Consider the following 15,203-nt stretch of genomic DNA (forward strand, 5'->3'; position numbering starts at 1 on the left):
ATGTTGATATATTGACAGAAAACATAGTCCAGTGGTTAAAGCAAGAACTGGGAGTCAGGACACTATTCCCAGCTCTCCACTGACTTGCTGTTGGTTCTTAAGCCAGTCACTTAGCTTCTCTCTGCCTCAGTTTACCCATTTTTTAAAAAGGGGTAATAATAATTTCCAGTCTCACAGGGGTATTGTGTTCATAAGTCTCAGACAGAAAGCATTAGTGTAAGTGCAAAGTATTATGTCAGAAACATGGACAAGATGTGCTTTGCACAATACAGGAGGTGATATACAGCCTTATCCAAGATAAACATGTGCAAATCTGAAAGATTAGAATAGGGCCCCAAAAAGGTTGTCTAAGATTCATGAGACATCAAGTTTTCGATAGCTCTAAACAATGTTGTTTTGCTTCACACTTTCCCACAAACGTGATTTTCCAGGTAATTATAAAGTTACTGTTCTGCCATATTCCGCGTATCATCTCTAGTATCAGTTTGTTCTGATGTGCCAAATTCAGAATCTGTGACTGCAGACTTTCTTTGACCTCGAAGCGTGTGTGCATTCAGCATTTCCAGCAGCAAGTCATAGACTGGGACCACATTTTTACACTTCATGCTCAGAAGGTGCTCCATACCTTTGTTACTGTGAATAAAAACAACAACAAGTCAACACTCGGAAGTGGTTTAAATACATTTAATCCGAGTGGGGTTTTAGGAATGGGAGGCAATGACAAGTTCAGAAGTCAACACCACCCCTCTTTTTTATTCATAGTTTCAAAATTGCTAAGGGCTTAACCATCTTCATCCTCACGATCTCTTAACATAATAGCAAGATTATATCATTTTAACCCCAGTTAAGTTAACAGGCTGCTGTGTACTGTCTCTTTAAAGGAGCAGCCAACTTAATAAGGTTTTGTGAGGGTTACAGTGAGAGTGGCTGAGCGCTGCAGAGAAACGCTTTTGTGGAGAACTCGGGGCTGGAAGGGTTGTTGAGGTCCCCCTGCAAAGAGTAACTCGGTGGTGGAAGCCAAGATGAGATCTTCATGCTTGTCTGCTGGCTGTTGGTGCCAGGGCTGTGAGCCACAGCAGCATAGCATTTGAGGTATCCATAGTTGCAAGGCAAGTGTTGACTGACCCCCTTCCTGGTCTGGGTGAACCCCAAAGCATCACAGCATGGCAGATGAAAGGCTGAAAACATTACCTGATTTAAAAAATAATAAAAAATAAAACATCCAGGCAAAGAGCATCTGATTAATGACTAACAATTCCACAGCTATGTTTTAGATAAACAGGGAGGAGCCAGATCTACTCCTCTGTGCCAGGAAGATATCATCCTGTGGACCTGGTGCATAAGCAATCAGGTAACGTTTTCAGCCTTTCATCTGCCATGGTGTGATGCTTTGGGGTTCACCCAGGCCAGGAAGGGGTTCAGTCAACACTTGCCTTGCCTGTATGTAAGGAACAAATGTAGCACATGCTATTTGGATCACTCTGAGCTCCAATATGTTGATGTGTAATTGAGACTCTTCTTGCAACTACGTGCCCTGAGCTCCAGGTGTGTCCAGATGATCTTTTCCATCCCAAAGTGGAAGGATCCATCACTAGAACCTTGGTATGGAGCAATGGAGAAAAGGGAACACCCTTGCAGACTTGATCTGGGTTCTTCTACCATTTAAGGAAAATAGGGTGTTTGGGGGAATCTGAACCACCACGTCTAGATGATGTTTATTGGGTGGTAAGTACCATCCTAATAAACAACAAAAGCAAATTGAGTCACAAATGTGCACAAAGCCATATGCCCTAGCAATTGTACACATGTTTTTACTGGTGTCCGAGGGCTTGTCTGTAGTTGATTTATGAGGAGAAATATATTGTCAAATCTGCTTCATGGCAGATATGCCCTCACTGTGGTGGAGTCTATAACTGACTCAAAAAATGGAATTTAAAGAGGATTTGTCTTGGCTGATATCAAGCCCCAAACTAGAGAACTGCTGTAGAATGTGATGTATGCTATTCGTGATTTGCTGAGGAAAACTTCCCTGAATCAGCCAGTTGTCAAGATATAGGTATTCTAAAATGCCCTGCCTTCTTAGGTGTGCTGCTACTACAGCCAGACATTTTATAAATATTCTTGGGGCTTCTGACAAGCGGAAAGGCAACCATATGTACTGGCAGTGTGTTTGTCTTCCCACCTACGAACCACAGGTATTTCCTGTGCACTGGATGGGTGGAAATATGCATCTTTCAGATACAGAATGGCAAACCAGCCTAGAGGATCCAATTTAGGGATTATTGAAGCCAGGGTCACCACTCTAAGTGTGAACAGGCAAACAAAGGTGTTCAGATCTCTCAAGTCCAGAATGAGATGTCAATCTTGGGAATTAGACAGCAACAGGAACAAAAACTCCTCCCATGAATTGAAGAGGAACGTTTCAGAGAAATAGAAGAAATACAAGGAATTGCACCTCTTCATGTAATAGTCTCTCTTGGGAGGAGTCTCTGAAAAGGGAAAGGAAAGGTGGTTGTGGGGTAGGAAGCTCCTGGAACTCAGGGCCGGATTAACTTTTTGTGGGCCCGGCACCAAACATATTTGTGGGCCCCCCTGGGGAATGATTGTAAAAGGGGCCGGGGGTAAAAGCACAGTCGGGCAGGAGCTAGGGTTGGTCTCTGGAGCAAGGGAGGGGTCAAGGGTAAACTGCAAGCGCAGCAGGACTGGGGAGGGGGTAAACAGGATCCCCCCCTGCCCCTGCCCACCTAAAGCGGGTACCTACCTGGTTCTATCCCATTCTCTTTGTCTCTTTCTGCACTGAGCTGCCCCTCCTCCCACAGCAGCAGGACAGGTTCTCTTCCAGTCCTCTGGGGTGGGTGTTGGGAGTGGGAGGAGCGGAGGCTAATGTGGTTACTCCTATAACCGGACATTTAGTATCCAGTCACTGCTAACCGGACACTCAGGTCCCGTTTTCTACTGGAGTTTCCAATCTAAAACTGGATACCTGGCAACAGGGCTGCCAGAAAAGCCTGAGTGGAGGAGAGGGGCAAGCAATCATTTTTAAAAGTAAGAGGGCTAATCCTTAAGGGGGGCGGGGGAGGCAAGTGGTGGGTGGGCTAGGGAATGGAGACGAGCTAGTGGGCAGGGCCATGTCTGCTGTACTGCCCAGATAGGTTGGAGACCGTGGGGATCAGCTGACAGTATCCCCAGCCCAGGTGACGTGAGAACCAGTGGTGGATTTAGAGTTAGTGGGGCCCCCCAGCCCTGTGCTCAGCTTCATTTTTGGGGCTCCTCCTTGGGACCCAGCCAAGAGAAAGAACATTCTCTCATCTCCCCCTGCCCCCGTTTTTCATTCTTTTTTTCTTCATCCTCCTCCTATAAGTAATAGCAAGTAAATGAAAATAAAGTGAGGTACCTTGATTGTTCTTGTAGTCTAACTTATTTTTCCACAGACCACTTGAAAATCACGGAGGGTCTCAACGGACCACTTAATGATCTTTCCAAATATTGGGAAAAAAATGTTCGGGTGCGGGGTCTGGCCAGGAGCTAGGGTGAGGGAGGGGGCTCAGGTTTGGGGCAGGAGGTTGGGGTGTGGAGCGCTTACCTGGGGCAGCTCCTGTTTGGTTCTCAGGATGGGGGGGGGAGGATGTGGGGGGGGGGGTGCAGGAGTCAGGGCAGGGTGTGTGAGAGTGGGGTGCAGGTTTCAGGGCAGGGGCTGGGGGGGCATGAGGTGGGATGCAGGAGTCAGGGCTGGGGGCTGGGGAGGTGTGAGGGGAGTGCAGGGGTCAGGACAGGGGGCTGGGTGTGTGTGAGGGGGTGCAGGAGTCAGGGTAGAGGGCTCGGGGTATGTGAGGGGAGTGCAGGGGGCTCAGGGTGTGTGAGGGGGTGCAGCAGTCAGGGTGGACAGAGGGCTGTGGATGTGGGCTGGGATCGTGGGGGTGCTCACGCAGGGGGCTGGAGGGGGTATGCCCCAATTCCAGTCCCTTCCCCAAGGCCTCACCCCTGCCTCTCCTCCTCCTCCTCCTCCCCGGAGCAGCTTGCTGCGGCTTGCTCCTCCTCCTCCCTCCTGCCGGCAAGCAGCTGATCCAGCTGATCGGCGGCAGGGAGGGGGGGAAGGAACATAGCACGCTGGGGAAAGAGGCGGGGGAGGAGCTTCACTGCCGGCAGAGGTTGCCAAGGAACCCCAGCAGCCGGCAGCTTCAAGCTTTTCTGACCCCACAGGAGAGAGCGGGGGGCGGAGACGAGCAGGCCTGGGCCCCTTTCGACCGTGGGCCCGGCGCCAGTGGCGCCATTGTAAATCCGGTATTGCTGGAACTGCATGAAAAAACGGTTACTCACCTTTGTAACTGTTGTTCTTCGAGATATGTTGCTCATATCCATTCCAATTAAGTGTGCGCGCGCTGCGTGCACAGCCGTTGGAAAGTTTTCCCCTAGCAGCATCCATTGGGTCGGTTGTGGAGCCCCTGGAGTGGCGCCTTCATGGCACTCAATATATACCCCAGCCAACCCGGCGCCTCCTCAGTTCCTTCTTGCCGGCTACTCTGACAGAGGTGAAGGGGGGTGGGTTTGGAATGGATATGAGCAACACATCTCGAAGAACAACAATTACAAAGGTGACTAACTGATTTTACTTCTTCGAGTGCTTGCTCATATCAATTCCAATTAGGTGACTCCCAAGCCTTATGAAGGCGGTGGAGTCGGAGTGAAACAATGTAAACTGCAGCACCGCTCTACCAAAAGCCACATCGTCCCTGGCGTGCCGGACAATGACATAGTGTGAGGTGAAGGTATGCACCAAGGACCAAGTCGCTGCCCTGCAGATTTCTTGGATCGGTACCTGGGCTGGGAATGCCGCTGACGAGGCCTGGTTCCTAGTGGAGTGAGCAGTGAGAGCTGGGGTCGGTACGCCGGCCAGCTCATAGCAAGCACGGATGCAGGATGTAATCCATGAGGAGATCCTCTGAGAGGAGACCGGGAGACCCTTCATCCCATCCGCCACCGCAACGAAAAGCTGGGTCAATTTCCTAAATGGCTTAGTGCGCTCGATGTAGCAGGCCAGGGACCTGTGGACACTGAGGGAATGCAGGGGACCAGTGTGAGGTTTAGGGTAAAAAACAGGCAGGAAAATATCCTGGCTAGTATGAAAGGCCGACACTACCTTGGGAAGAAAGGCAAGGTGAGGTCTGAGCTGTACCTTATCCTGTGGAAGACCGTGTAAGGCGGTTCCAAGGTAAGGGCCTTCCGCTCGGAGACGCACCTTGCCGATGTGATGGTGACAAGGAAAGCCACCTTCCAGGAGAGATACAGGAGGAAGCACATGTTCAGCGTTTCGAACGAGGGCCCCATGAGCCTTGAAAAGACCAGGTTAAGGTCCCATGAAGGGACGAGCTGCGGGATCTGAGGATAGAGGCGGTCCAAGCCCTTGAGAAAGTGAGCAACCATTGGGTTGGCGAAAACAGAGCAGCCAGACACGCCCAGGTGGAAAGCCGAGATGGCTGTGAGGTGAACCTTCACGGAAGACACCGCCAGGCCTTGCTGTTTCAGGTGCAGGAGGTACTCCAAAATGAGGGGCACCGGCGCCGGGAGGGGGAGGGTGTGGTGCTGGTCACAGCAACACGAAAACTGCTTCCACTTCACCAGATACATGGCTCGAGTGGAGGGCTTCCTGCTGCCCAGCAGTACTTGTCATACAGAGTCTGAACACAGAAGCTCCACAGGGTTCAGCCATGCAGCATCCATGCCATGAGGTGGAGAGACCCCAGATCGGGATGACTGAGGCAACCGTGATCCTGGGTGAGCAGGTCGGGAAGAAGAGGCAATGGGACTGGAACGACCATGGACAGTGCCAACAGCGTGGTGTACCAATGCTGCCGGGGCCACGCCAGAGCCACCAGAATCACCCTCACCCCATCTCTGTGGATCTTGAGTAGGCCCTTGTACACAAAGGGAAACGGAGGGAAGACATAAAGCAGGCGACCCGTCCAGGGAAGCAGGAATGCATCTGTGAGGGAGCCCGGGCAGCGACCCTGGAAGGAGCAGAAAGCTGGGCACTTCCGGTTGCTGCAGGAGGCAAACCTGGGGAAACGCCCACTTTTGGAATATGGGGTGGACGACATCCGGCCGCAGAGACCACTCGTGCGAGTGGAAGAACCTACTGAGGTGATCCGCCAGCGTGTTCTGGATCCTGGGAAAGAAAGACGCCACCAGGTGAACGGAGAGGACTATACAGAACTCCCACAGTCAAATGGCTTCCTGGCAGAGGGGAGAGGAGCGGGCCCCCCCTTGCTTGTTGATGTAGAACATGGCCATGGTGTTGATCGTGAGAACCGCCACACAACAACCTTGCAGGTGCTCCTGGAAGGCCTGACAAACAAGATGCACTGCCATCAGCTCCCGGACATTGATATGCAGGGACAGCGCGGACGGGGACCACAGGCCCTGAGTCCCAAGGTTTCTGAGATGAGCACCCCACCCCAGGGCTGACGCATCTGTGACCAGAGACAAGGAAGGCTGTGGGCTGTGAAAGGGGACCCCTTCGCACACCACCCGGGGATCTAGCCACTAGCGGAGGGAGGCGAGGACCCGCTCTGGAACAGTGACCACCAAGTTCAGGCTGTTGTGCCCCGGGCAATAGACCGAAGCGAGCCAGGCCTGCAGCGGCCGGAACCTGGCATGCCAGGTCACATATGTACACGAAGCCATGTGGCCGAGGAGACTCAGGCAGCGTCTTGCCATCGAGGTTGGGAAGCTCTGAAGGCCCCAAATGAGACCCGTGATAGTTTGGAAACGAGAGTCCGGCAGGAGGGTCCGCGCCTGAACGGAGTCCAGAACCGCCCCTATGAACTCTATTCTCTGGGTTGGTTCCAGGGTCGACTTTGCTATGTTGAGGAGGAGACCCAGCCGAAGAAACGTATCCCTGACCAGGCGGAGGTGGGACTGCACCTGCTCTCTAGTGCGGCCCCAGATCAGCCAGTCGTCGAGGTAAGTGTATACTTGCACCCGCCATCGAAGGAGGAAGGCAGCCACGACCGACATACATTTGGTGAACACCCAGGGGGCCGTGGAAAGGCCGAAGGGAAGGGCCATGAACTGGTAATGTTCGTGGTTGACCACAAAGTGGAGGAAGCATCCGTGTGCCGGATGTATCACTATGTGGAAGTACACGTCCTTCATGTCGAGGGCAGCATACCAGCCTCCAGGATCCAGGGAAGATATAACGGTGCACAGGGAGACCATGCGGAACTTCAACTTGACCATGAATTTGTTGAGCCCACGCAGGTCCAGAATGGGCCGAAGGCCCCCTTTGGCTTTGGGGTTTAGGAAATATCAGGAGTAAAGCCCCCTGCCCCTTAGTTCCCTCGGAACCTCCTCGATGCCTCCCATGGCGAGGAGCACCCAAACCTCCTGAATAAGGAGTTACTCGTGAGAAGGGTCCCTAAAGAGGGACGGGGAAGGAGGGCGGGGAGGAACAAAATGAGAGAGAGTATCCCACTTCCACCATGCGAAGGACCCAGCGATCAGTGGTTATTTGCAACCAAGCACGGTGGAAATGGGATAAACGATTAAAAAAAGGGAGGGTAGCATCCGGGGTTAAGTCTGGTATGCCGTCCTCGGGCGTCCCTTCAAAAGGCCTGCTTGGAGCCTGACAATGGCTTGGTGGGGCCCTGGCCTTGTCCAGACGGGAGGTTAGAGGATTTCCTCCTGCCATTACGCCCCTGCCATCAGTAAAAATCCTGCCTTGGCCAAGGAGGGTAGGAGCGCTGCTGCAGTTGCTGAGGCTTGAAGTGTTTCCGCTGGGTTGCCGGGATGACTTCATTGTCGCCCTCGAGTCTTTAAGGCTGTGCAGCTTAGAGTCGGTCTGTTCCACGAACAGACCCTCCCCGTCAAAGGGTAGGTCCTGCAGCATCTGCTGAACAGAGGCTTGCAGCCAGGAGGTGCGCCTCATGGTAATCCTGGAGGACAACGTGCGCGCGGCCGAGTCTGCAGCGTCCAGCGAGGCCTGCAAAGAGGTTTGTGCCACTGTTTTGCCCTCGTCAACCAAGTCCCCAAACTCCTCTCTGGACTCAGAAGCTCCTTGAACTTCAGCATGGAGTTCCAGGAGTTAAAATTGTAACGGCTCAGGAACACCTGCTGATTGGCGATCCGGAGCTGAAGCCCCCATGTAGAGTAAACTTTACGTCCAAACTAGTCGAGGTGCTTGGCGTCCTTCGACTTGGGCGCAGGGGCCGGCTGACCGTGTCGCTCCTCGTTCACAGCCGCAACCACAAGAGAGCAGGGCTGCGGGTGAGTGAATAAGTAGTTATACCCCTTCGAGGGGACAAAGTACTTGCATTCCACTCATTTGGCCATAGGGGGAATGGAAGTCGGGGTCTGCCAGATGGTTTGGCATTAGTCTGGATGGTCCTGATGAGAGGCAGGGCCACCCTTGATGGGCCTTCCGGGGCCAAAATGTCCACCACAGGATCCTCCGATTCCACCACCTCCTTGGCCTATAGGTTCATATTGTGCACATCCCTGCGCAGGAGGGCCTGGTGGGCATAGATGTCAATTGGGAGGGCCCGGAGATAGAGGTGCCTGCCAGTGCCTTGTCGGGAGAGGAGGAAGAGGCGGCCACGGGGGAAAGAGGGTCGTCTTGACCCCCCTGCGGTGCGGGGGCCCGATGTCCTGCATCACTAACCGCAGGATCCGGCTCAGGGACCGGAGTCGGAGCGGGACCTGAAGCGGGAAGAGCGCATGCCACCTCTTCCATACCCCCCGGAGCAGGCTGACTGGCGGCGGCTTCTGGCACCCGTGGCTCGGAGGCAGCTAATCAGAAAGCTCCAGATGGTGCACCCTGGGCCTGATGGTACGCCCATGGAGCCCAAAACGGCCACTGGGTGGCTCTCTGTGTGGGTCCCTGTCCGCGTGCCTGCCATGACCCTTCCCCCACATCAGGGTGGCCACGGTCTGACTGGCGACGGTCCAAAAACCTCAAACCAGTTTCCAATCCCAAGGAGTGAGAGCCGGAGCATGAGGGCCAGGGCAGTGCTGAGCAAATCTGCGTCGGTGAGCGCCAACAGGGAGACGTGAAGTGGTGCCGTGAAGCTGGGGAGCGGTGCCGAGACCTGGATCGGCACCTTGACCTGGAGTGGGGCCGAGACGACGAACGGTGCCGGGTCCAGGATCTGCTTCACGACGGCAACCAGCAGGAAGAGCGGCGCCATGACCTGGAACAGTGACGCGATCTGGAGCAGTGCCGCAAGTACGACCGCCGCCGCAAGTACAACCAGCGCTGCGATGGAGAGCGGTGCCGGGACTCTGAGCGGCGTCGGGAATGGTGCCGCGGCTCGACCTCTGGTGCTGAAGGGTGGATCAACACCGGCTTGCCCCGAGATGGTGCCAACCACAGAGGCACTGGGGTCTTGGCATGGAGCTGAGGAGACCCCGATGCCATCATGGCAATAAGGTCCCTCACCGCTGCAAAGGTGTCTGGGGTAGAAAGTAGCTCGACTTCCATCACGCTGCGGGTTGGGGAGTCCAGTGGTACCGGACTCAACGGATCCCCCCTCGGGGCCCGAGTCAACGGTGCCGCAGCTGCAGCCTTTGCTCCCGGGTGCTCCCCTCCGGGACGCACCCCAGTGGCTGGCTCCAGGGAAGCTGGTATCAGCGTAGGATAGCCACCCTTTTCTGGCTTTCATAGAATCATAGAGTATCAGGGTTGGAAGGGACTTCAGGAGGTCATCTAGTCCAACCCCCTGCTCAAAGCAGGACCAATCCCCAACTAAATCATCCCAGCCAGGGCTTTGTCAAGCCTGACCTTAAAAACCTCTAAGGAAGGAGATTCCACCACCTCCCTAGGTAACCCATTCCAGTGCTTCACCACCCTCCTAGTGAAAAAGTTTTTCCTAATAGCCAACCTAAACCTCCCCCACTGCAACTTGAGACCATTACTCCTTGTTTTGTCATCTGCAACCACTGAGAACAGTCTAGATCCATCCTCTTTGGAACCCCCTTTCAGGTAGTTGAAAGCAGCTATCAAATCCCCCCTTATTCTTTTCTTCTGCAGACTAAACAATCCCAGTTCCCTCAGCCTCTCCTCATAAGTCATGTGCTCCAGCCCCCTAATCATTTTTGTTGCCCTCCACTGGACTCTTTCCAATTTTTCCACATCCTTCTTGTAGTGTGGGGCCCAAAATTGGACACAGTACTTCAGATGAGGCCTCACCAATGTTGAATAGAGGGGAACGATCACGTCCCTCGATCTGCTGGCAATGCCCCTACTTATACAGCCCAAAATGCCGTTAGCCTTCTTGGCAACAAGGGCACACTGTCGACACATATCCAGCTTCTCATCCACTGTAACCCCTAGGTCCTTTTCTGCAGAACTGCTGCCTAGCCATTCGGTCCCTAGTCTGTAGCAGCGCATGGGATTCTTCCGTCCTAAGTGCAGGACTCCGCGCTTGTCCTTGTTGAACCTCATCAGATTTCTTTTGGCCCAATCCTCTAATTTGTCTAGGTCCCTCTGTATGATATCCCTACCCTCCAGCATATCTACCACTCCTCCCAGTGCCACTTCTGATCAGGAGAGTGGGGGCGGTGCTGAGCCGATGTCGCCGGTTGTGGTGCCGGGGAGCATCGGTGCCGCGGGTCTCGGTCCGAGTCCAACCGCGGTGCCACCTCCACTACCGCCGCCAGGGCACTGTGCAGCGAAACGCTCGGTGCTGGGTCTTGCTGCACCGAAGGAGGCTGAGGGTTAAGAGCCGCCTCCATAAGGAGCTGCTTCAAGCAAAAGTCCTGCTCCTTTTTAGTCCGAGGACAAAACCCTTTGCAGATCCTGCACTTTTCGGCTTGATGAGCCTCCCCCAGACACATCAGACAAGAGTCATGGGGGTCACCCGTTGGCATGGCTTAGAGCAGGACCTGCAGGGCTTGAATCCCGGGGACTTGGGCATGGAGCCCAAGAAGAAGAGTTGGGCTGGAGGGGAACCAAAAACAAGAACTATAAACCAAACTAACAACAACTATCTAGAGAGCTAGGGAAGCGTGGAGATCAAGCAGAGCAAGACTTCTAACGACTATCACGGGTGGTAAGAAGGAACTGGGGAGGCACCGGGTTGGCTGGGGTATATATTGTGTGCCATGAAGGCACCACTCCAGGGGGCTCCACAGCCGACCTAATGGATGCTGTTAGGGGAAAACTTTCCAATGGCCGTGCACGCAGTGCATGCACACCTAATTGGAATCGAAATGAGCAAGCACTTGATGAAGAAGTAACCTTTTTATATCATCTATGGCATCCATTGGTTTGTGGTAATTTTGTTTATTTTATTTTCAGGAAGCCAGAAAGAATTCCCAAATGGGGTAGGGAACAGGTATAGCTACTCTATGAGTGGTTTCTGACAGCTCTCAAAGTGACTGTCAAACTATTTGGAAGACAGAAACAGCCTTATAGTGGTTGCAGTCATAGTGGACGAAGGTCTCTTACTACCTCTTTCTGGTCTTTGATAAGGCTGGTTGTATGAAAACGCAGGTGGTTATCTGGAATACATTTGATGTCTAGAGGTTTTCTTCTAAGCTAAGGAGTGTTCAATTCCCAAATACCTCAATGTAACTCAAGAATCTTTTAAAGAATGTAGTGTACAATCAGTTTAGCACTACAAAGTTCGTTCCCTTTGAAGGAGAGTTCCTCGACTGTATTCTGGACTTCTCTGAGAATTCCAAAGGATTGCAGCTAGGACGCAAGATGCCATCAATCTAGTCCACAGTATCTGATAACCCTCTTGTTCTCTCCTGAACTGCTGTGACTCTGGGAGAACCTGGTGAAGGGTGTGAATAGACGCATCAATAGTAGTATGCAGAGAGGTCCATGTTGCAAGCTGACCTGTGATCAAAGATCTCACTGCCTGTTTTGATTCTACTGGAACTATCCAGTAAGTGATCCATGTGCCAGTTAAGATAATCATATTCTGGAAGGAGAACATGATAAAAACAGTTACCTACCTTTTGTAATTGTTGTTCTTCAAGATGTGTTGCTCATGTCCACTCCATTCTAGGAGTGCGTGTGCCCACGTGTGCAATCATCAGAGATTTTTGCCTTAGCAGTACCCCTAGGGTACCTCTGGAGTGCTGCGCTCATGCCACAGTATATCAGGGGCCGCCAGCTCTACGCCCTCTCAGTTCTCTCTTGCCAACAAGTCTGACAGAGGGGCAGGAGGGCAGGTAATGGAATGGACATGAGCAACATCTCTACGAACAACAGTTACGAAAGGCAGGTAACCGTTTCTTATTCGAGTGCTTGCTCATATCAATTCCATTCTAGGTGACTCACAAGCAGTATCCACGGAGGTGGGCTTGGAGTTCACTGTCTTGCAGCACTGCTCTGCCAAGCCAGCGTCATCTCATCTCGAGCTTGCTTGGTGTAGTGCGACGCGAACGTGTGGACAGATGACCAGGTGGCAACCTGACAGATTTCTTGGATGGGCACCTGCGCCAGGAAGGCTGCCGAAGATGCCTGTGCCCTAATTGAATGAGCCTTCACGATCACCGGCAGAGGCACCTTCGCCAGCTCATAACAGTAGCAGATGCAGGCCGTGATCCAAGATGAGATTCTCTGGGCAGACACTGGGCAACCCTTCATCCTGTCTGTGACTGCAACGAACAACTGTGTTGACTTACGGAATGGCTTTGTTCTCCCTATGTAGAAGGCCAGCATCTATCTGACATCCAGGGTATGCGCATGAGGCTTTGGACAAAGGACTGGTAAGTATATGTCTTGACCAATATGAAACTGGGAGACAACCTTAGGCAGAAAAGCCAGGTGTGGATGCAGCTGGACCTTATCCTTATAGAAGACCGTATAAGGCAGCTCCAATGTGTGTGCCCTGATCCTATGGGCTGAAGTTATAGCGACCAGGAAGGAGACCTTCCAGGAGTGAGCAGGAAGCCAAGGGTTCGAAGTGGGGACCCATGAGCCTTGACAGCACAAAATTCAGGTCCCAAGGGGGGACCAGGTCCCGGACATGTGGGTAAAGGCGCTCCAGACCTTTCGGGAACCGTGCCATCATGGGAACCACCCTGAGCTCCTTGACATTGATATAAAGGGCTAGATCGTTTTGTAGCCAGCGGCCCTGGGTGTTGAGCCCGCCTAGGTGGGCTCCATCCCAGATCTGACGCGTCCAAGACGGGGTTGCAAAGGGAACTCCTTCAGCACCGACTCGGGATCCAGCCACCAGTCCAGGAACAAGAGGATGTGGCTCGGCACCATGACCACACAGTCCAGATCGTGCCTGCTGGGGACATAGAACGAGGCCAGCCACACCAGCAGAGATCACAGAAAGTCGGGCATGGCTGACCACGTACATGCACGCAGCCCATCAGTCACAGGCATTGTCTTGGATGGCTCTTTATGTGGGAGATCAGGTCCGACATGGCCTGAAAACGCGCATCTGGAAGGAAGGTCTTGGCCTGCGTGGAGTCGAGAACCGCTCCGATAAACTCTATATGTTGGATTGGCGTTAACATGGACTTTTCTGTGTTTATTAACAGGCCCAGGTCACTGCAGGTGGACCACACCAGATCAAGGCTCCTCTGCACTTGCGCCAGAGACCTGCCCTTGATGAGCCAGTCATCAAGATACGGGACAATCTGGACCCCTCAACGTTTCAGGTAAGCCGCTACCAGTGCCACGCATTTTGTGAACACCCTGAGGGCTGAGGACAGGCCAAAGGGTAGCTCTGTGAACTGGGTGTGGTGCCCTGACACTATGAAATGCAGGAATCGCCTGTGTCCTGGGAATACGGAGACATGAAAGTAAGCGTCTTAAGTCGAGAGTGGCGTAGCAGTTCCCTGGATCCAGGGAAGGGATAATGGAGGTCAGGGAGACCATGTGGAACTTCAACTTCTTGAGAGACTTGTTAAAGTCCAGGATGGACCTGAGGCCCCCTTTGGCCTTCGGGGTTTAGGAATAGAATTCTCTTCCTTCCATGTCCTGAGGAACCTCCTCCACAGCCCCCAAGCCCAGGAGCTTCTCCTGAAGAAGGATGGGGAAGTGGGGGGGTGGGGTGGGAGGGAGGGGTGGATAAGAATTGCAGAGTATAGCCCCAAGCTACTGCGTCCAGGACCCAGTGGTTTGACGTAACCTGCAACCAGGCCAAGCGGTAGGGAGAGAGGCAGTTGAGGAAAAGGCGGGTAAGATCCGGTTGGCTGACTGGGGCACCACTCTCGGGCACACCCCCAAAATGATCGCTTCTGACCCCCTAGGTGTTTGGCAGGCCCAGGCTGGGTGGGTGAGTGGGAGGAAGAAGGGCATTGGCGACTAAAGCTAGCATCCTGTCTCCTAGTAGAGCCCTGACGGGGTTGCCAGGGTCTTGGCGGTGGTGGCAATCGGAAGGGCTTTCTGGCTGATTGTGGAGTGTGCATGCCCAACAAGCGAAGGGTAATTCTAGTGTCCTTCAACCCATGCAGCCTGGCGTCCGTTTGATCAGAAAAGAGACCAACTCCATCAAAGGGAAGGTCGTGAATCGTGGTCTGCATCTCTTAAGAGAGGCTCGTTGTTTGGAGCCAGGAGCTGCGTCGCATAACCACTGCCGATGTGACCACCCTGCCACTGAGTTCATCGCGTCCCATACCATCTGCAGGGAGCATCTGGCTGCCACAGTATCCTCCTCTACCAGGATGTCAAACGTTTGGGCCAGACCCTGAGAGAGGGATTCCTGGAACTTTTTGAGACCGTCCCAGAGGATGAAATTGTACCGGCCAAACAGGGCCTGATGGTTTGCCCGGAATTGCAGGCTGGCGGTTGAATAAATTTTCCTCCCAAATAAATTGAGTTTCTTGGCCTCTTTGTTTTTGGAAGGCGAGGAGGTGTGAACCTGCTTGTCCTCAGCCGCAGACACAACCAGCAAGCCTGTGGTTGGGTGGGCACAAAGGTATTCAAAACCTTTGGCCAGAATGAAATACTTTTTCTCAGCCCGTTTCGAGGTGGGAGGGGTGGAGGAAGGGGTCTGCCACAGGGCCTTGGCTATCTTGAGAACCCTGTCATGCACAGGGAGGGCAACCCAGGTGGGTGTAGAGGCTGAGAGGACACTGAAGAGGGTGTCCTCCTGCTCTGCCATCTCCTGCACCTCAAGCTCTTGGCCATGTGCCGGAGAAGGGCTTGATGCTTCCTGAAGTCATCCAGCGGGCTAGCTCTCAAAGGTCCCACAACCGGCTCATCCAGGGATGACGAGGAAGACTGGACTGCTGGG

The 15,203-nt window shown here is 53.3% G+C and overlaps 1 protein-coding gene across 1 annotated transcript in view; it reads right to left on the reverse strand.

The window, feature by feature from the left end:
- Nucleotides 1-443: 443 nt before the first annotated feature.
- ESR2 (estrogen receptor 2) overlaps nt 444-15,203 on the reverse strand; it is a 73,341-nt gene continuing 58,581 nt past the window's right edge. The window contains exon 8 of the mRNA XM_065404288.1: nt 444-633. Coding sequence (XP_065260360.1) covers nt 444-633 — 190 coding nt within the window. The remainder of the gene's footprint in view (nt 634-15,203) is intronic.

This window comes from Emys orbicularis, chromosome 4, assembly GCF_028017835.1.
Source record: "Emys orbicularis isolate rEmyOrb1 chromosome 4, rEmyOrb1.hap1, whole genome shotgun sequence".
Lineage (NCBI taxonomy): Eukaryota > Metazoa > Chordata > Testudines > Emydidae > Emys > Emys orbicularis.